The sequence below is a fragment of the Gallus gallus genome, chromosome 4, assembly GCF_016699485.2.
Source record: "Gallus gallus isolate bGalGal1 chromosome 4, bGalGal1.mat.broiler.GRCg7b, whole genome shotgun sequence".
NCBI classification, from domain to species: Eukaryota; Metazoa; Chordata; class Aves; order Galliformes; family Phasianidae; genus Gallus; species Gallus gallus.
The window spans coordinates 32334571-32356889 of NC_052535.1; the positions used below are offsets into that span (position 1 = coordinate 32334571).

The following is a 22319-nucleotide window of genomic DNA, read 5'->3' on the forward strand; positions in this document are numbered from 1 at the left end:
GGGGTCAGCAACAAGCTTCGGTCTTCTTTACTGAAGTAGCCATGCCAGCACAATTAATTTTTCATTTTAAAGTATACTGATAATTCATTACAACAAATAATTGTTAGGAATGATCTTTGAAAAACCTATCTGAATCTGCTTGTTATTTATTATTCATTCCCTGAAATAACATATATCTTCCTCCCCCTATTTTTAAAACTGTGTGACTAATCCTACTTTTAAATAAGACAATAGATGAAATGATCCGTTCAATCCTGGATCATGGATTGCTCAACCAGACTGACAGAAGCTAGCCAGACTGACATTTCTACTGAAGACACAAAATTTTGGTGTCTTCTATTAATCAGCAACAGATGGAATTACAACTATTAGTGATTCTACAAAAAAAAAAAAAAAGATAGTGTTAAAAGCAATATAGCGATAGATATGATTTAAAACCCCAATGACTTCTTCCAAATGGTCTAAATAAATAAATACATTAAGGCAAGTATAATAAGTATTCCTTTGCCTGTAAGTCACGTGGTCATATGTCATGTTTTCTTGAAATTAACTATTTTGATGGTTTTTACAAAAAAAAAAAAAAAAAAGCAGCTCAGGTCTTTATCTTGGAACTTATAATATATTTAACTCATATCAAACAGTCTTCTTGACTCTCCTATGCAAACTGAATTTAATATTTTTTTGAATTGTTGAATTCGTACCTTCAATACAATAATTTCAATTTTCATATTTCTAAAAAAATTAACATTCTGAGGTATATAATCTGATAAGAGACTAAAGCTCTTCCAAAAGAATAATGATTTATAGGAAACGTGCTTTTATTCCAAGAATAAGAACATCTCAAGAATGAATGATAAGCTCATTGCTTATCACGTCAGAAGATTTCCTTTCATAAAAAAGTCAAATTATTCATGTAACATTGTTTGCTGGTAAGTGAACTGCTAATTTATGAACCCTATTTGTAAAAATAAAACAGGAAGAAAACGACTGAATTGCATAGCTCAGCCCTACATAGGGCTGCGTATCACACATGATAATTTACTCATACACAACAGCAGATGTAACTCAGCTTCAAACTGCATTGTTTTGGAGTTCTGTCCCTCACCTCTGAAAGCCTTTCCAAACATCTGCTTAAGTACAGATTACTCTTTAATGGAAGTGAGGTGGCAAGGAAAAGATAAAAGCATACTTATGAATAGAACTATTCCCACATGGAGATGACAGAGCTTATTAAAAATCCAAACAACATCTGCAGAGAACCAAAATGGAAGAAAACAAGTGGAGGTGCATGTTTTGGGTATCACCAAGAATTTCTTTAGCAGTTAAACACATTGGTATAACTGCAACCTCTCTATAAAGGGCTTTTTTTATGAGTAGTTGAGTCTCACAGGCTAGAAGTCAGCCTCCCTTTTGGCTTTACTTCACTAAAGAAATAAAAATCCTTTCCCCCATCCCACCTTCATCTACAGAGTGAAGAAATCAGAGCAAGTCCTACACATGACACACAGCACCAGCCAACAAAACAACGTAAAACCAATGCAGTGTCAATCCTGATCAAGGAAATCTTCAACATAAATTCAGTCACCATAAATATATTAAATTCACACCTACATTTCACTTACTACTCCACATGAATCCTCTATGCACACTTGAGCATTTTACCACAGAAATGATTTCATAACTTGAACCTCACCAAAACACCAACAATAATAAGCAGCTGGGAGGACAAAGGTCTAGAAGGGGGGAAAGGTGAAACGACCCTGACCTTTGGGGCCTGCTTCAGGGCATACTGAAAAAAAGTTGGTATAAGTAACACCCAGCTGAGGCTTAAGCTGAGTAAGTTGATTGGTTCTGTAAAGATGAAACACGCCCATGCAATCTGGTGCCGTTAAACCACGTTTAGAAAGCTGGAGTCTCACAGCTGACGCCAATCCACTTTGGAGCAGAGTTACACAGGTGTTTTTTTGTTGTTTTTTTTTTAAGAGGCGTAGAAGCCACACATCAGAAGCAGTTTAGGAGGTCAAGTCTGACTATTTTGTGGCTTCTAAGCAAGACTTGTATTTCTACTCTAAGCTGTGTATTTGTGTCCTGTTACAAAACTCCTTCCTTATTCAGTTCCTTCTGTTGATTTTGGTAGGAGATGATAATCTAGCATAGTGGCTCATCAATTTCTTTTGCATAGGGGGTTTTCCAGATATGACAGAAGTTGATAATTTAAGAAAAAGTGAGACTTGCTGATGTTCTCCATATACTTATCGTAGCTAAACACTTAATCTACTCTGTAAGCCATCAATAATGGTGAGATACTGCTTGACTTTATTGGTATTTCAAAATATGATAAGTGAAAGATTATCTCCATAGAAAGCATAGTAAACTATTTTCCAAAGCTCCTAAAAGTAATAGAACACTTTGGCACGACTTCTAACCTTTCCCTCTATACATGAACCAAAAAACACTTCTTAACCTCTACAGAATATCATTCTTCTAAATGCAGTTCTGTCCTAAGCTTGAAAAGGACTTTCCTAAACCCGTCTTCTACGTTTTATGATTCCCAATTTAGTTTTTGTATAGAACATCTCCATGTGCATCAGAGAATCAAACCGATAGCCTCCTTCTGACATGTAGTGAGTAAGCAGTGTGGAAAAGAACATACAAAGGGTCGTATAGACCTTGGACAAAAGAGTGGAAACTGTGATCATCTGTAATGATCTCCTAAAACTGGAATTTCTGAAAGCAAGAGAAAGACCTGAGAAAAAGACATGAAAACTTGTGCCCAGGTGTAAATGCCTTTTGTTTATTTGTTTCTTAAATATTATGTTAAGAAAGTGTATTCGGTGTTGCTTGAAAATGTTTATAAAAGGTGAAACTGAATCTACTTCAGTGCAGCCGCAGGCCATATCTGCCTGCAGAAAACTTGAGCAATCTAAGGGGGAACATAAAGGTCACCTGGGGAACATGTGGGCTACAGCCAGTGTAGGAGGTGAGGGCAGTGAGAGCTGGGCTACTGCTGATGTGGTCCCTCTGAGAGAGTGGGAAACCTGCTGGGTAAGTGAATGGTGTTGGGGTGGTATCCTGTGTAATCTACTGTAGGGATCCTGCTCTAGGTCCCTTCCAAACCCTACAAATATGGGATCCGCAAATGAAAAAAGGGTTGGGTTTTTTCTTTTTTTTTCCTTTTTTTTTTTTTTCTTTTTTTTTTGGGGGGGGGGGGGGGTGGAGAGGGGGTGATAGATTTATGTCCTGAGGAACGTTTTGGAGAGGCCCCTATAGAAAGGATCCCCGAAGACAGCCTGAGGGTTTCAGCCGAATAACGGAGTGTCACAGCAAGGCCAGGGCTGGTCAACAGCCTCGCTGCTGCACCTGAGGCACAGAGCCAGCTCGAGCCTGGGGGGGGTGGCACAGCTGCGCCCAAGGGGCAACCTACCTCCCTACGACCGCTCCACTTCCTCGAAGAACCCCTCTCCCTCTCGGTTTCACCTCCTGATCCCCCCTCCGCACCCGTTCCCGCCGCCACTGCGGACCCGCAGCCGCGGCTCCCGCCCCCACGCTCTCGGCGGTGGCGCGCGCCCGGCGCTAGGGCCCTACAGCCTCCGCCCCGCAGCTCGCTCCTCCCGCCGGGCCGCCGCCGGTTGTTGTCTCTCCGAGGCGCGAGCCGGCGGCGCCCTTGCTCGCCCGCGGAGGAGTCGGGAAACCGCGCCGCTCCCCGCGCTGGCCGGCAGCCGAATAGGCGCTCGGTCCCCACCCCCTTCTCCGCGGCTGGGAACGGGCCGAGGAGGGAGCGGCGCGCGGCATCCTCCGCATTGTGAGAGCTGCGCGGGCACGGCGCGGAGGTGCGGCCGCGGGGCTCCTCGGAGCCTCCCGCCCCGGCGCCGCCGTTAGCCGCGAGCCGCCGAGGAGCGAGGGATGCTTTTGTGTGCAACGGCGGGCAGCGGCGGAGCCGGCGGGTGCTATCGCGGGGCGAGCGGGCGCAGCCCTCCCGGCGCGAGCGGCCGGGCGAGATGCTGAATTAGGCGCGCGTGGCCCGAGGGCGGGCAGCGGTCCCCATGGCGAGCAGCCGGAGCATCGAGCTGGAGCACTTCGAGGAGCGGGACAAGAGGCAGCAGCGCGCCGGGCCGCGGCGCGGCGGATCGGGCTCGGGCGGCGGCGCGGGGCCGCGGGGCAACGGGTTGATCCCCAGCCCCGCTCACAGCGCCCACTGCAGCCTCTACCGCACGCGGACGCTGCAGGCGCTCAGCTCGGAGAAGAAAGCGCGCAAAGCCCGCTTCTACCGCAACGGGGACAAGTACTTCAAGGGCTTGGTGTATGCCATCTCCAGCGACCGCTTCCGCTCCTTCGACGCTCTCCTCGCCGAGCTCACCCGCTCCCTGTCGGACAACGTGAACCTGCCCCAGGGTGTCCGCACCATCTACACCATCGATGGCAGCAAGAAGCTCTCCAGCCTGGACGAGCTGCTGGAAGGTGAGGGGCTGTGGGCGGTCTGCTGGCACACCGAAAAGCTCTGAGGGAGACCACGAGGGCGAGTGGGCTGCAGCTGCCTGCTGCTAAGGCCTTGCTTTGGCAGCAGGGCTTGTCCGCTTGTCCCATCAGAGGTGGGCTGGCAGCAACAGCGGTTAAGCAGAAGGTGCTTCTCATCTTCAAGAACCGCAGGGAAGTTCTTGGCTGCCCTGCAGTCATCACCGTTTGTAGGAAAGAGGAGTGTTTTAATTTAGATCCCTAACTGTTACTACGCTGTCACTGGTGCCTCACAGCAGCTTAAGCTTTCCTGGGTGCTGTGAAAAGGGATGTTTATAGCTTCCCACTTACTAAAACAAACCAGTGTAAAGTCCCGCTTTCAAATATAGCTGGTGTCTATACTACTCAAGGGAGATAACTACCTAAATCCCAAAATATTTAAGGAATTAAATGCTTTTCAGAATTGTCTCTTAGTAGCCTTTGATAATTGGAGTTGCTGCAGAGGTTGCGTAGACCTTGAGAATCTGAGTAGAGCAGTGCTTCACTACTTCTCACAATCATAGAGTACCCCCAATTGAAAGGGGCCAGAAGTACTTCTACTGAATGAAACATACACCTCTCCTTTGTATGGAATGATAATTGCCTGGACAAGGAACAGATAAGCCTTTAAGTGCTTTCTACAGCTTAACTTACTGTCATGTAAGCTTGTTCTGTGGCTTCCATTTTAGCCTGCAGCATCTTTTTAAGTTTGACAGTGTAAACTATTGTCAGGTGTATTATGTCATAAGCCCAAATCTGGGTATGTGAGAAGGTACCTCAAGTTAGGCATGCAGATACACTTCTGTAGAATCATTACAGAGTTCAAACTCACCTACGTAACTTTGCTCCAAAGCAGATTGGTGTCAGCTGTGAGGCTCCAGCTTTCTAAACATGGTTTAATGGCACCAGATTGCATGGGCGTGTTTCATCTTCACAGAAGAAATCAACTTACTCAGCTTAAGCCTCAGCTGGGTGTTACTTGTATGAACTTTTTTTCAGTATGCCCTGAAGCAGGCCACAAAGGTTGGGGTCATTTGACTTTCCCCCCTTACAGGCCTCTGTCCTCCCAGCTGATAATTACTGTTGGTGTGGATCAGGTGATGAAATCATTTCTGTGGTACAATGCTCAAGCATGCATAGAGGATTCATGTGGAATAGTAAGTGAAATGTAGGTGTGAATTTAGTATATTAATGGTGACTGAATTTATGTTGAAGAAGTCCTTGACCAGGATTGACACTGCATTGGTTTCATGTTGTTTTGTTGGCTGGTGCTGTGTGTCATGTGCAGGACTTGCTCTGACTTCTTCACTCTGTAGATGAAGGTGGAATGGAGAAAAGATTTTTTAATTCTATAGCATACTAAAAGGAAATTCTCACACATTTGAGTCAGCAACTTTCCTCAAAGGGAATCCCCCACCTGTATGGCAAACAGGTATACAGATTGTAAGGTATACAATCCTAAAGTATAGGACCAGAGAGATTATCGCATTTACAAAAGAGTAATGAAATAAAGAGCTTACCCATGTCCTGGACTCACAAAAGGGCTCCAAGAGGGGTGATCTCCAGATAGAGATCCTTCCTTCTTGGGAGTCAGCCCTTAAATGGGGTCTAGGAGGGGGTGCAGCCAGGCTCCACCCTTTCTGGTCAGTCAGGTGAAATTGTGTTCACCTGTGCCCCTGTGGCTGACTCAGCGCTTACCTCAGGTGGTCAATCAGAGGTTCCAGCCATGATTCAACAGTTCCCATACACCCACCCCTACAAAGAGTTTTATGGAATCATTAAGGTTTGAAGAAACTTGTATTACCATCTAGTCCAACTGTCAACCCATCACCACCCTGACCACTAAACCATGCCCTTAAATGCCACACCTCCACATTTCTTGAACACCTCCAGACAGGGTGACTCCACTATATCTCTGGGTAGCCCGTTCCAATGCCTCACCGCTCTTTCTGAGAAAGAGTTTTTCCTAATATTCTACCTGAATCTCCCCTGTGGTAACATGAGGCCAATGCCTCCTGTCCTATGCTTTGCTTGCATAGTACACATATCTGCAGAAGCTGTATTTTCAGTAGATGCATGCACATTCTAGTTAAGACAACTTCCCTCAAGTTCTCTTGAGATGTCTTAAATAGTGTTTAAACTTTAGCATTTGTAACACTATAATGTGATGGAAAGCACTAGAATGATAGTGGGGTAGTAAAGTCCTAGGCTGCAGCAAGTGAGGGTAAGCCCAAATGCAGCCGCCATAGACAACAGAAACAAAGGGGGAAAAAAAAAAAACATAGGGATCTCCAGCAAGATATTCTTGCCACCTCTGCCAACCCTTTAGTGAGGTCTGGGAATCCTAGTGATTAATTTAGAAATAGCTAAAAAAAAAAAAAAAAAGAAGAAGCTGAAGTGTGGATTGTGGGGAAAGCAGATAAATGAAATCTCAGATAAACTAATGGTAAGTTGGAGTGACTTGAAAAGTTGGAGAAAGAATGAGTCTTAAGCATCTGTGCTTAAAAAAAAAAGACTTGCTTATCGTCTCATTACTACATTTAAGTTAATAACTGAAAGCAAAAACTGACTTCCCATCTCTTCAAATACTCATTGAAAGACTGACCTTTGTCATTGTGCTTCACTGGAAGAATAAAACAAAGCATGTGTCACAGTGAAAATGTCACTTCCTTGCTTTCTCTGTAAAATGAAAGGGAAAAGAGATTCCCAATTACTTAGTCATCTATACATGACCAATACAACTCCCAGGAATCTTAAGAAAATCCTGTAACGTCATAATTGGATTAGTAAATGCTCCAATAAGCATGCCAAAAACTTTACCAGTATAAGTCTAATCACCATACAGAAATAGGGAACATACAGTGATGGGAAGAAAGCAAAGAAGTAGTGAATCCATCGTTCCAGCTGTTTTTTGTTCTTGATAGGCTTGGGAGACTTTTTTTTTTCCTTGCAGTTCTGTTTTTGCAGCAGAGCATGCTTGATCTTTTCGAATAAGTGAAGGTTGGTAATATACTGGATCTTGAACTGCAGTACACCACAAATAGTTTTGTATGGCATTTGGTAGTATTGCTTTTTTAATCTTTGGAAAGTTAAAATGTCATTGTGCATGCCAGCTACAGGCTGAACATCTGCCCAAACATAGCTACTTAATGTAATGCCTAATTATTTGACGAGCTTGTTTGCACATCAGTGTCACTGAAATAGTGCATGGAATCACAACAGTTGAGGTTCACTAGTGTCAGCTCTCTGAATTAAGTAGAACTTGAGACCTTGGTCACCCTTACCAAGCCAGAAGGATGTGTGTTAAGCTTCCTTTGACTCCAGCCTGTGCATGTAGCTCTTGGACACTGACCTACCCCGAAGCAAGCTCTTTGTGGCCTATTTGCTGTTTATCAGGTTAGTATCTATTTTGGATAAAAGCTTGCAGCATCAAATTCTGTGCTGCAATAGTCCAAATTGGCTGAATTGAGTCACCAATGCATGTTTTTAAGGATTTGGGTGTATTTGGTTATCTCTTGTAAAGGGAAAACAGCTAAGGCACAGGCATACTGTCAACTTCAAATACTACAGTCACAGGTTGAGTCACCTTAATAAATGTGATCTGGTCATAATTTTATTGAAATCTGACAAGCTCCATTTTAAGCATATTGCTTTTCTTAACTGGATCTGACAGACAAAAAAAACCCCATGCTTTGCAGGACCAGTCCTTGGCAAATTTCATTTATATTTCCAGCCCCTGTAGATTAGGGAACATTATGGATCATGATTTTGACAGCTTTCATTGCTTTCTTAGGCTGGAAGGAGTGAAAAATTTCAGTGTCTGCTTCTGATCTTGTTTGAGCATAGAAATCCACAGAGAGGATGGATTTAGAGAATGTTATGAATTTCTTCTGGTTGTGTATGCACCTTTACTATCTGATGCTACTCTGCTTTACTTTTGAGTAGGAGATTCTATGTGCAATTTTAAAATTTTCATTTCATTAACAATAATGAAATACGTTTCATTTCTGTTCTCTACCAAAATCAGCTAATTAAGCATTCATCTAAATCCTTTGTTATCTTTAGAAGTGTAACTTCCCTAAAGCACAACACAATGGTAGTAGAAAGAGCTGTGCAATTCTTTAGCACCAAAGCTTCTGTTTGACACTGATACTGGTTATGCCCTGTCTTTGCTCTCATGGGCTTTGATGTCTTGGTGGTGAAAAATGTGGAGAATCTTAATCAAGATCTGCTGTAAAGCTGGGAGAAGAAAGCAATGGATTCCATTCACAGAATCATAGAATGGCCTGGGTTGGAAGGGACTTCAAGGATCATGAATCTCCAACCCCCCCCCCAGCACAGGCAGGGTCACCAACCTCCCCATTTAATACTAGACCAGGCTGCCCAGGGCCCCATCCAACCTGGCCTTAAACACCTCCAGGAACAGGGCATCTACAACCTCTCTGGGCAGCCCGTTCCAGCACCTCACCACTCTCATGGTAAAGAACTTTCCCCTGACATCCAACCTAAGTCTTCCCTCTCTCAACTTAAAACCATTTCTCCTTGTCCTGCTGTTATCTATCCTTTCAAAGAGTTGACTCCCCTCCTGTTTATAGGCTCCCTTTAGGTACTAAGGGGCTGCAATGAGGTCATGCCTCAGCCTTCTTTTCTCCAGGCTGAACAAGCCCAGCTCCCTCAGCCTGTCTTCATAGGGGAAGTGCTCCAGCCCCCTGATCACCTTTGTGGCCCTCCTCTGGACCCTCTCCAATAGCTCTGTCTTTCTTGTACTGGGGGCTCCAGACCCGGACACAGTACTTCAGATGGGACCTCACAAGAGCAGAGTAGAAAGAGACAATCACCAATAGTGAGGGACAATCACCTGGCAAGAAAAGTCATTTGTTACATGATAGTGACTCTTTCTAGTTTTTTAGGTAGGAAACATTGGTAAGAGTCCTCATTTTTTCAGTTATAATGCTTGATTGATACAGTCCTTTTAAAGTGTCAGTAATTTTGTCTACATGGTTGGAATCAGCAGACAGCTGTAAGGAAGACTGTGTGGAGAGGTGTTTCAAAACCAGACATTGCACAAAGTACTTTCTGCCTTAGATTGTTATCACTGTTATTGCATATTACATAAAAAGTAACACATAGTAAGCTAAATTGTAAAAGTTGTCAACTGTTTACAGGCCAATACCCGCAGACTCACACCCTAGGAGAGGGGGAAGGGGGAGATGGGGAAAGGGTAGGGAGATGGGCCTTAAAACAAAACAACAGCAACAATCTGATGAGGAAAAAGTTAATTTACTAAATATTATATCAGAATGCAAGATAACAATATAATACATATAACTGGAATTGAGATTAATAAATAGAATGGGAGAGAGTGTCCAAAACTGAAGGCCTTACTCTAATGCTGAAGGTGAGACAGCTTGGGAGCACGCATGCAGAAATGAGTAGAAAGGGAAAAGGGAACATCTTGTAACTTGTGATGTTTTATCTTCCCCTCTGAACAGAAAATGGAAATGCCAAGTCCCCTGCGGTATGTAGTTCTTCTCTTCTCAGAACCAGGTACCCAGAACTATTGACAGTCCATGGAACTTAAATGTTAACTCTCTAACTTCCAGTGCACTACATGATGTTATGATACGGAGTATCGATAACAAAAAAATCAGGTTTTTTTTGTCCCCTTATTCCACATCACTACATCGTGCTTAATATATACAAGCAATAATTAACATGCATTATACACACACATATACACACAGGATTACTCACTGCATTCCCCCAACATCAGATTCCCTTGTGGTACACACTGAACATGCTCATTTTTCTGCATTACCCACCAAGTGGATCAAGGTCCCTGAGCAAAAACAGTTCCACGGAGAGGTTTGCCCTTTCTAGAAGCTGGAAAGACCCAAACTGCTTTTTCCCAGCATGCTCTCTACATGTACTGTAGAGGGAGATAAGGTCCCTGTAGTACATAGGGAACTGGATTGGGTAGAAGCATCTCAGTTTAAATACTTGAGTACTGACCAACCAGGTGTCTTCTGCCAAATGCTTATCCCAATGCTTAAACATTCTGCTACCCATTGCTTTTAACATGGTCTTTAACAATCCGTTGTATCCTTTGATTTTACCAGAAGCTGGTGCATGATAGAGGATATGATAAATCCACTCACTGCCATGATCTTTAGCCCAAGTATTTGCAAAGGAACTTTTGGAGTCCTATTATCTGAATCAATTCTTTCCGGAGTGCCGTGTTGCCACAGGACTTGCTTCTCGAGACCTAATACAGGGTTTCAGGTGGTAGCATGGAGTACTGCTTATGTTTTAAGCCACCCAGTGGTTGCCTCCATCATGGTAAGCACATAACATATACCATCGTTAGTTCGGGGCAAGGTGATATAATCAGCCTTTACACTTTTGCCATCACCCTTCCCTCAAGAGGTTTCATCCTCTTGACTTGTTTAATTGTGGCATGTATTTCACAGTCATGAATAACTTGTGCAATAGTGTCTGTAGTTAAGACCCTTTGGTCTCCAGCCCATTTATATGTTGCATCTCTTCTTTGATGGCCCAAGGTTTCATGGGTCCACCAAGCTAGAATAATTCACCCTTGTTTTGCCAGACCAAATCTATTTGAGCCACCTCAATTTTAGCAGCTCGATGTACGTGATGGTTATTTTGTTGTTCTTCAGTAGCCCGACTCTTAGACACATGAGCACCTACATGATGCACCTTTACAACCATATTCTTTATTTGGACAGCAATCCTTTCCACAATTCAGTAGCCCAAATCCTATTTAAGTTTCTGTGACTACTCAAATGCACTGATTAGGCTGAGAATATATTTTCTTGTCAGGGCAAGTAACAACAATTAGGCAATTAGTTTGTAACTTGTTTCAAAAGGTATAATTACCTTCCTGTGATAAAATGAAAAGCTATAACACTTAAAGAGGCAGGACATCTCTACCAAATGTAACAAGCAATGATAAAATGGAAGAAGAAAAGGATTTAAAAAGTAAAAAGCATTTACTCTTGAGTTTATGTTCAAATTTCTGTAGTTCCACAGTCCTGAGGCCACAGTGGGTTATGGATGCAAAATACTGACATAATTGCTATTTTGAAGCAAAATAAGATAGGCCCACCACTGTAAATCAACTAGTTTCTGCAAGAGAAGTGTAATCTACCTAAGACTTATTTACTTACTGCAGAGGAAGCAGGCAGTATTAGGTAGGGTTTATACTGAGATCCCTTAGCTGTTTTCCTAAAGCTTTTCAGAAAGCTTGATCAGGGAGTTGGGGCCAGAAGATGTTCAGAGGCCGCTTCCAACTTGAGCAGCTCTGCGATTCTAAGAAACCTTGTAGGAAACTGTTACCTGCACCCTCTGGCTAAATAAAGTCAAAGGAGAACTAGAAGCAGTTATTCATCTGCTAAAATTCTTGTCACTGTACCAGGTTTTATACAGTGCAAGGAGAACATAAACGCTTTATACAACAAATGCTGGTAACTTATACAACAGGACTACTGGAGGTGACATGAAAGAATTGTAAGAAATTTATGAGGAAGGAAGTTCTGTGAAAGAAAGGAAGCAAAAAAAGATCTAAATAAAATGTAATCCTTCATAAAAGGGTTGGTTTTATTTTTAGATTCAGTCTTTTGATCCATGCTGTAAATACACTCAACTTTATGTCACCGAGTACAGGAAGGATGCTCTGTCATGGTCCTTGAGTTGAAAGGTTAGTTGTTTTAACAACTGCCACACTGTACTGAAAAAGCAACTTTTGATACTCCTGAAGTTAATGAGTTCCACCAAAAGAAGAGTGGTATGAAAGGGATATGGCGTGTACCTAGAACCCTGATTTGTCCTACGTGCTTCAAAGTGGAACATGCTTTAAAAATACTGACAACAATGTGGTGTTGGAGTGTTTGTTTTTTTTTTTCTCCACCCCCTGTAGACATGCTATTGCTTGTGTCAGCTGTATCATTCTTTGTCACGCAGCATGTCATTTAAAACACAGTGCTCTACATGACTTTCAGAAGATAACAGTTGTTAACACTTTGCAAAATCTAACCAGAAAATCTTGTTCAGGAGCTTTGGTTTCAAATATTCAAATTCAGTATTTCATTTCTTCCTTACAATCCCTGCTACATGGTATATCCACATTTATTTAATATGGAGTTTTTAACCTAATGCTAAGGGAAATGAAACATCTGCATGTCTTTTATTAGCAGACTCTGTTTTTAAGGACAATGTGTTTGAATGTTTCTCTGCTTTTAAAAATGCCTTGAAGTTGGCTTCAGCTCATAAAACTTGTGCCATGAAGAACCTTGAGCTGTAAGGCAGCTGTATTTCCTCAAAAACTCTACATTTTTGGAAGTGATGTTATGCTTGTGGTATAAAATGCCAAGATACATCTCTTTTCCTATGCATACCTAAAGTTGTACAGCTGAATTTTGGAGAATGTATGTATACTGCAATTCTTCACTCATACAGTTTTGTTTTGAGAGAGGCTAGATACCTTCCACATGAATAATAGTATTGAATAAACAGATGACAAAAGAACTCTTTCCTTAGATGAGTTTTTGAGTAGACTAAACTGTATTTAGACAACTAATGGTCTATGGCTATTTACTGGTCAGATTGATCAATATGATCTTATTTTCTCTTTTCATCAGTTCTCTCTTTACCATGGTGGGAGAGTGGTAAATATTTAGTTTAGTCTGTGCTCTCTGTAACTTAAATCCTGCAGTGTGCTTCAACACTCTGCTAACATGTGGGTCTTCATGAATAGTGTACCTGATTACTAATGCAGAACAGGTAAATTATTAAGAGGCAGGTAGCATTTCCTCACTAATAGGCAATATTTCACATCTTTTATTTGTTGGGTTTTTTTTTTTTTTTCAGTTTTAATAAGACATAGAGAATCAGTAAACTTACTCCATTTGTTGATTATATTGTGACTCAAAATGTCAACAGATGTTATTCATTTTATGCTAGCATATGGCCCACTTGAAGAATTTCTGGTGGTAGCAGAATTTCTTCCTTGAAGTGTCACTTTTAGATTGCTCTGGGTACCACTGTGAAGTGTTGGATGGATGGCACATATGTTCTGTAGAAATTATGATGCCAACCTATAAGAAAGTTTCATACTTCTGCCAAAACTGCTCTGCAGGCTGGCTAGGCTTCCTGCTGAAGAGCTTGGCTGGGTTTAGGTTTAACCTGTGTTGGCGATTCTTGCTTTGCTTTTTCACACATACATACATAATAATGTTAATAGAGTTTTTACTTCATTAGTCTATATTTCACATCTTCACCTGCAAATTCCTGTGTAGTATTGGTGTGTAACTTCACAATCTGGTTGAAAAACTAGGGAGCTGTCTGACTCTTGCTAATGTTGTAAGTCAATGACTATTTATTAACAGTAGTGTAACTGCTATGGGTACCTACTGGTTAAGACTAGCACATATTAGCTTCAAAATGTTTCAAGATAGTTTCAAGTGGAAAGTGAGCCTTCAAACCTTAAAACCGACAGTATTTAAGTCAATAATGTAAATATATGGAGCATTGTTTATGCATGTGTTTGAAGTTATGTCAGCTTTCCCTATCTGGTAGATTTACAAATTACTTTAAAAGCTACAGCATGATGAAGGTGCCTACTAAAGTCTCAGAAAAGGTTTTCTTAGTGAATGAAACACTATAACACAATGGAAAACACATCAGTAATAGGGTAGCAAAGCCCTAGGCTGCTACAAGAACGGATAGGCCCAAATGCAGCAGCCATAAAACAAAGGACTGGGAGAAATGGAAACAAAGGAAAAGAGTCTGCTTAGCCTTGGAAGGCCTCAGGTACGCAGGGGTCTACCCATGCTGCAGTTTTGTTTGGATGTCAGCCAGCATCCAGGCAAAGAGGTTTGTTTTCTCTCCTCTGAGAAAACAACTTGAAAGCATTGAAAATATTAGCTCAGAAGCAGCATGGAATGGATCTATTTTCAAGGAAAGAGACAGATGACCTTGTACTAGATATCTTGACTGAAAGATTTGAAGACCTTCCGAGGCAACCAGCAATGTTAAAAAATTCAAAAATGAATTGACTTGTAATTCAACTAAAACTCTGCAAATCAGTACACAGGATGGCTGATACTAGTGTCATTATGATAAAACATTGCTTTAAGTGGTTTTTATTCCAGCTGTAAAATCATGATTTTTTTTTTCCAAAGCCAGCCTCAACCAGTTACCTAACAGGTCTTTCTTTTTAACTTACCCCTACCATTTTTTTTCTTCATTAAATATTTCATACAGTTGTATAATCAATAGGATGCCCTGTTGAGCCAATCAAATATAGTTAATTCCTAGAATGGCCAATATATAGAAAATCAGTCTTTATACAGAATGTAACAAGTGATTTATTTGCAAGGGTCTCAGCAGAACTTAGAAACTGTGTGTGAAGTCCTGGCTGCAGTGAGATATTAGAAGCTTCAGTGCTAACTTTTGTAAAATAAAATCATCCTTTATCTTTTAAAATATGAATGAAGGAAGTCAGTGCATGTGTTTTTCTCTTGTGTTATCATGGCATACGTGCCTGCCTTGCAGGTATAGTAAAATTTGTTTTTCATGTAAAAACCTTGATTACCAATTTCGGTTTGTATGACTGAACCAAGAGAGCAGCATGCAGTTTAAAACACTTAATGAACAATCTGTTACACGCTACAATTCTCAAGTAATTATTGCATTCCTCTATCTGCCAGTTATAGGAAATTCTGCAATTAGTTTTGCCAGATACACTTTTTGGAAAGCTAGAACAGTTTGTGCTTCACATTAAGGCTTGGTTGAATGCAGCTGAAACAAGTTATTTGAAATTCATTCTTATAAGAGGTGAAAATTTTTTGTTGTTAAAAACACTTTCTATTTTTTTCATCTAAAGAGGAAAACTAACATGTAAGGACCAATAATGAGAAATCTTTAACAAATGAGTATTGAAGTCAGTTCAGATCATTAGGGAGCAAACTGGTATGAACCAGCGGGTTTTACACTGCTGTTATAAGTGGATAAAGATCCTTTTTTTGTCTATAGTGAGTGAAGGTCTTGTAACAGGACAAATTCCCCTCTTCTGAGGGTGTTGCAATATGACTAGACAGGTAGTATAGGTCATGTTTTGTGATAGTGTAAGGAAAATAATCTGTTATGGGATCTGAAAGTTAGAATATACTACTGAGACTTCTCTATGGTAAATCTAGCAAAGGGACCTGTGTTCTCTACTTCTGCTTCCTTGTGTGTAACAATTTATTTCAAGTTGGAGATCCTGCTTCTGAGTAGTCTTCATTTTATTTTCCAGATTTGTTAATTTAAGTTTAAACCAGACGTATCTTGTAAGCATTTGGTTTTTTTTTGCTTTTTTTTTTTTAACCTTCAATACATAGTAACTGCGGAGACATAAAATGTGGTGTTATTTTGAGACAGGGTGTTACAGGAAAAGTCTTTTCCTGCTTTCCCATTGTAATGACAGCTGCTTAACTTCTACATACAGCTGCACGGTCTATACTTCAGAGGTTACTCTGAGGTAGTAGGTGTCTTTGTGTACTGAAGTTTATTTAGAAACTTTGAGAAGCTAGGGGCACTTGGTTTAGAAAATTATCCTTGTGCCCAGGGTGTTGTCAGGTTTATTTATACATAAAGATTGTTACCAGATGTTGATTAAAATTTACCAAAGTCTTATACAAATCAACTTGAAATCAAGAGGTCAGGGACTGTCCAAAATTGAATGCCTGGTATTATGGACCCAGAATAATGACTAAGTACTGTTTATTTGTTGTTTTTAGAGTAAATAATAGTTAGCATTCTTAAATGTCTTAAAAACCTGTGAGTATGCACACACACATTTGGAAAACAATCAAAGGAAAAGCACATCAGCCCCCAGCCCAAAGCTACTTCCTGGGTGCATTGACAGAAAGTTTAGCATGTAATAGTGGAAAAATGTCATCCCAAGGGTTCTATATCACACAATAAGCTAACTGCACAGAGGAGAATAACAAAATGATTTGAGGTTTTCTTTTCTCACACAATACATACTGTCAGTCAGAATCTAATATCCTATACTCATCTTGCATCTAGATTCTGCATCAGCAATATGAAGAAGTTTGTTCCTGTTAACTCCCTGTAAAGTAAAAAATAGATGTCTGTAAAAAGTGAAACTTGTAACTTAAATGAAAACAAAAGCATACTGCTGTTTCTGTGCAACTCCCTAGCATTTATGACAGTATTTGCATGAATGAGAACTACCAGCTTGAGATACTTTGTATGTGGCAGCTCTGTGTTTAGAACTAGAGAGCTCAACAGGAATTGTTTAGATAATAACTATAGTCTTTCCGAATCTAGAATTAGTGGACGTAGAGCTATTTCAGGCTAACAGGACACACCAATGTCTCTGGAGGCTCAGGCTACTGAAAAAAAGCTGTTGACCCATGTAGAATTGTAAGGTAATTCAGTTTGGAAGGGACCTCTTAAAGGTCATCAAATCCAGCATCTTGCTCAAAACCGGTCTGATTAAATCAGGTTACTTGAGCCTTGTTGCAACTTAGCATGTGGTTCTGTGGCAATGCAAGCTTCTTGGCCACCACAGTTCTTTCTAAGCTGTGCATCTGTAGATTGGTTTTGTTTGTTTGTTTGTTTGTTTTATGTATGTGTGTTTACCCACCACCACCAGTGTGCATGCAGCTGCATGGGTATTCCATTCCAGGAGCTTGTGGGCTGAAAACAGCTCATTTTCCTTTGTTTATTTTTTGGAAGAGATCTTTCTATCTATATCACTTGCTTCTTTGTGCACCTTTTGATCTATGAATATAAGGAGAAATGATGGGCATGAATGGCAAGGCAGCAGCATCCATGAAAACTTGTACCTAATTGTATCTTTGTACCTCACTGGAACATTGTACCTATGATGTTTCTGGATACAGAACTGGCTACCAAACTTTCCTGAACAAAATAGTTTATTAACTTAATTTCATCCTGTTTTCTTTCAAATACAGCAAGCAATCTTTCAGAAAGGGCTAAAGGCATGGTAAATTAGAAAGCAGTAATTAGTATGGGGAGAAAAGAAGGGCAAAAAGATCCTTCAGAACACAGTAATTCTTAAGAGGTCTGAAGGAAATTTACTGTCTTGCTCATAGAATAAACTTCACAATCTTTTAAGCAAAATCGGGTCTCCACATCTGGACTACTGTGTCCAGTTCTGGGCTCTTCACTTTGAGAAAGACAGGAAACTTCAAGAGCGTTCAGCAGAGAGCCACAGAGATGTCTGGGGGCATGGAGCACTCTCTTATGAGGACAAGCTGAGAGACCTGGATCTGTTCAGCCTAGAGAAGACCGAGGGGAATCTTATCGATGCTTATAAACATCTAATGAGTGGGAGCAAGTGAATCGGGCCAGGTTCTTTCTAATGATGCCCAGCAACAGAACAAGGGGCAACGGGCACAAACTGGAACATAGGAATTTCAATATGAACATGAGAAAAAATCACTTCTTCATTTTGAGAGTGACAGGCTGTCCAGAGAGGCTGCGAAGTCTCCTTCTCTGGAAATATTCAAAACTCATCTGGATGCTTTCCTCTACAACCTACTGTAGGGAACCTGCTTTAGCACAGAGGTTGGACTAGATGGTCTCCAGAGGTCTCTTCCAACCCCTACAACTCTGTGATTCTTCAAGTTCATGTTGCTGTTTACGGAAGCATCCAACATGCATGAGAAAATTAAGACTCCTTAGATCTGCATCATGGCTGGTTTCAAGTATGCTCATGTAAAGGTTTGAATTACTAACCAGTAATAAAGTGTTTTATAGTTTTGTTTGTTTGTTTGTTGGTATGTATTCTCACCTTCCTTCTTTTGAGGAGATATCAGAAATGCACGCTTTGAACTAGGAAAGAAAACAAAATGTAGTTGACCTTTATTTATTCCCATAGTCTCAGTCTCATTTGTGGCCTCAGTGGAAGCTGTTGGTCTAAAAAGTGTTGACTACATTTCAACAGTGCATCCTTAGTGCAAAGTCAATGTATACCTTCTGATGGTCAGGTCAGGGATCTTAAGATGCTCACACTTTGCTCTCTTTCAAAAGAAATCGGAAATATTATCAACCTCCTTGTTATCCTTTATTGTGTTGCACTGCTTAACCAGAGGTCTTTTGAAACCTGCTGAAACCACTCTGAGAGTACTGCTTGGATAGAGTTTGGCTAATTTACCAACCTTCATTTAAAATGATCTGCAGCTGGAATACAGCAAAACCACTGCTTCTGACAAATCTGTTATTTTTTAAATTGATAAAATTAGCTGCAAGACCTCCTAAATTAAGAAAATGTCATCTTTTTTTTTTTTTTTTTTTTTTTTTTTTCAGGTGAAAGTTATGTATGTGCATCCAATGAACCATATCGGAAAGTTGATTATACTAAGAATGTCAATCCAAACTGGTGTGTGAACATAAGGACCGGGTCCACTCGATCCCTGACATCTTTGACATCCACAAAGAGTGAAGTGAAGGAAAGTAAAGATTTCATTAAACCCAAATTGGTGACTGTTATTAGGAGTGGAGTAAAACCACGAAAAGCTGTGAGAATTCTGCTGAATAAGAAGACTGCTCACTCCTTTGAACAGGTCTTGACTGACATCACAGAAGCCATTAAGTTAGATTCGGGTGTTGTCAAGAGACTCTGTACACTGGATGGAAAGCAGGTAGGAGATTAAATTACTGTGAAAATCTAATCATTACAAGTTACTCTAACTAAGCTTGTTTTTATAACTTAAGTTCTTGTTACTAGATAGGCTTTAGCGTGCTTCTGAATAGGGATGATTAAGTAAACTGCATGTTTTTTCATTCCTATTCAAAATATCTAGGAAAAAAAAGTTAAAATTCTCTCTACTGCAAAAGAAATTGACTACTTTAAGTAACAGAAAAAATACTTTTTCATACATCGCGCTGTATTGCTAAACTAAGTGCTTATTGATTTATTTTCAGTAATTCAGTTTCACTTGAAATTTTTTGAAAGTAAACTTGTTTAAAATACACATTTTCAGAAGCAGTCATTTTCAGACTATTGCACGGTGTCATGTGGTATATGAAAAAATATTGCTGTCTTCTCCCATTTCAGTTTGCTATTCAATAAACAAAAATACTGGAATGTCATCCTGGATATAGTAATTGAGATTGCAAAGGTCAAGAATTTATCTGAAATAGTATTTCAAAGGCAATGTTTGTAGCTTGCTTTACTTTTAGATTTAAAATGGCAAAAAGATGCTGTTGAGATTAATGATACAGTAGGTCTTTTATTCTAACCCAGAAATACAAAGGAGTGACCCAAAGAATATTGTGCTGCACCGGGTAAAAGTGCCAGTAATGCATTAGCTGTTGATCAGTCTGGCTAGTGAGTCAGCCTTTTGTGTAGCAGGACTTTGACACCTGATGCCATTATCTGACACTGATATGGAACTTTGACTGCTTTGTGAGTCTAGTAATGCAGAGCAACATAGGCTGAAAAGTAGATCATGTTTGATACCTGATACCCTGACTGTGGTATTGTTGACTAAATATTAAGATCCTTGCTCATTCAAAAGATGTTTTTGCATATCTACATACCTATATGTTTGCATGTGCTACTTCTAAAGTTTTGGTTTTGTTTAAGGAGAGCAGGGAACTTGTTTTCCTCAGGCTTTTTATAATAGTAGTGCTCCTATGGACCACTGAAGAAGAACCTGTTTTGTGTTGAAAGTTGCTAGATAATGCATTGCAGAAAAAGTGCACTGGTTGAAATAATCTGGACGTGAGGTCTGTCTTTCTGATTATATTCTGTGTACTACAGATACATTTTCTATAATTAAATGCTTGGAAAGAAGTACTTTTGTTTTTTGGTATTAAATAGTGAGACAAATATATAACTGAGACTCCTGATTCACAATATTCAAGGGCACTATAATATGTTCTTTAGTTCTTGAATAGTTTTATACTGTGGGGGGTGTTTTTTCTTTTCTTTTTGTTTTTTTTTTAATGAGATTTGTTAATGAGATTTGTTACAGCAGAATCCTTTCTAAGAATGTGCTTTGCTTTTTAAAAGTCCTGAAATGTGATTTAGTCATGTTTAATTTAATTCACTGTAAAATGGCTTTGAGGATATTTATTCTACAATAATTATTTTCTTCTTCCCATGAAGTCTTCTGTTGCTGTCCCATATAAGAGTAATTTTATTTTCTCAGGAAAGTAGTTTGAAAAGATTTGGGAAGAATCGGAAAGGCAACTGCTACAATTTGGAGACACAGTTCAGATTCACTTCTATGAATTATTGACACAATAGAAACTCGCTAATCTGCATTTATGTGGTAGTTGCAGTGGTGCATCAGGGAGCAATAAAATTAACCAACTTGCAGTCATACATTAAATTTCACATATGTTGCTTGCATAATAACGTTACTCATGGTGGACAATGACTGTCTTCAGTCAGGACAACTAATCATAAGTAATGCTTCCAAATAAGCATAAGATTTCTCAGTGCTGTGGAATCTCTCCTGCTTTTCCCTGGTAGCCAGACTTTGATTGCAGATTTTCAAGTATTTTCAAGTAGAATAGAGAAATTCCTACTTCTTGCAGGAAGCAGCCTGCACATATACTTACTGCATGCTTGTTACTACTTCATCTCCACATAAACTGTGTGCATTTGGAAGAAAGGACTTCTGCTCTTCCAATTAGGCTTTGGGAATGAGCCTCTCCTTGCACAGCTACAGCATGATTGTGATTTAAGGGATCAAGCTATATAGTGCCCCAGGTGGAAGACCTATGACTTTAGACGCCAGGACAATAAGAACTGCCTTCTGCTTCTCTAGGTGGATAGAGATGTCTGGGGGCTGTATTGGGGAAAACAACAGTGACAAAGCAAAGGGCTGACGCCGGTTTGAGGCAAAGAGAATTTCTTTCTTTCTTTGTTTATTGCTGGTATACATAGAGGTTGGTGCCCAAGGACTTTGTGGGGTTTGGCAAATAAAGAGTTGCTTTGCTGCCAATTGGTGGAAATTTCTGAGCCTATTTTCTCTAATGTGGTAATTGCTTATTCTTCTAAATCTGCAAGGGAGGCAGATCTTTTATGTCCTTCCTATTGTTGGCACAGCTTGAAAGGCAACCATTAAAAAAAAAAAAAAGACCCTGTAAATGGCTATGTTCTTATAAATGTAGCTCTTGTGATTCTTAAGGTTCTCTCCCCACCCCCCTCTTATTTTAATTCTGAGGAAATACCATTTTTCTTTCTTCCTTTTTTTGAGAGGCAGTAGGTTTAGGTTGTATGTGAAATTGATGCTGAAATTGAAGATTTTAAACACGCATGTGTAAAATTTGTATCCTTTTATTAGGGATTGTATGGTTCTCATCAACTATGGCACAATTTTGTTTACTGTTGATGTATATAGTACAGGTAGTAAGAAATGGAAATAAAAATCAGTGATCTATGAAGGAATTTTATTTTTAATTTTGAACAGTACGATGGAAATGTCTACAACATAAGTTTTGTGTACTCATCTGACTTCATTAATCTTCACTATAGCAAGGCCTGATAATAGTAACACAGAGAACAACATTCATCTTGCTTATTTTCCTTGATTACTTTGTATGAAGGCAGACAATTATCTAGTTTTAAATTGTAAGATTTTATAACATTTGGAAGGATTCCTTTTGTCATTGTGTAATAAATGGGTGATGTGATTTGAAGCATTAGGGCAGTCTCAGGCACAGAATTTCATCTAACTACATTTATGCAAAACATGTCATTTCACTTTTGTTAAGCAACTAACATTAAAAAAAAAAAACAATTTCCAAAACTTTTGTGA

The 22319-nt window shown here is 40.0% G+C and overlaps 2 protein-coding genes across 6 annotated transcripts in view; one reads left to right on the forward strand and one right to left on the reverse strand.

The window, feature by feature from the left end:
* The window catches only part of IQCM (IQ motif containing M), a 184443-nt gene extending 180835 nt beyond the window's left edge, over positions 1-3608 (reverse strand). The window contains exon 1 of the mRNA XM_040699165.2: positions 3425-3608. The gene's annotated coding sequence lies outside the window, so the exon portion shown is untranslated. The remainder of the gene's footprint in view (positions 1-3424) is intronic.
* Positions 3609-3634: 26 nt separating this feature from the next.
* The window catches only part of DCLK2 (doublecortin like kinase 2), a 77246-nt gene continuing 58561 nt past the window's right edge, over positions 3635-22319 (forward strand). For all 5 annotated transcript variants that reach the window (XR_001463656.4, XR_001463657.4, XM_004940980.5 and 2 more), the window contains exons 1-2: positions 3635-4458; positions 18853-19187. Coding sequence is in view for 3 of the 5 variants with exons in the window: in XM_004940980.5 (XP_004941037.1) it covers positions 4044-4458; positions 18853-19187 (750 nt within the window). In the remaining 2 variants the exon portion in view is untranslated. The remainder of the gene's footprint in view (positions 4459-18852; positions 19188-22319) is intronic.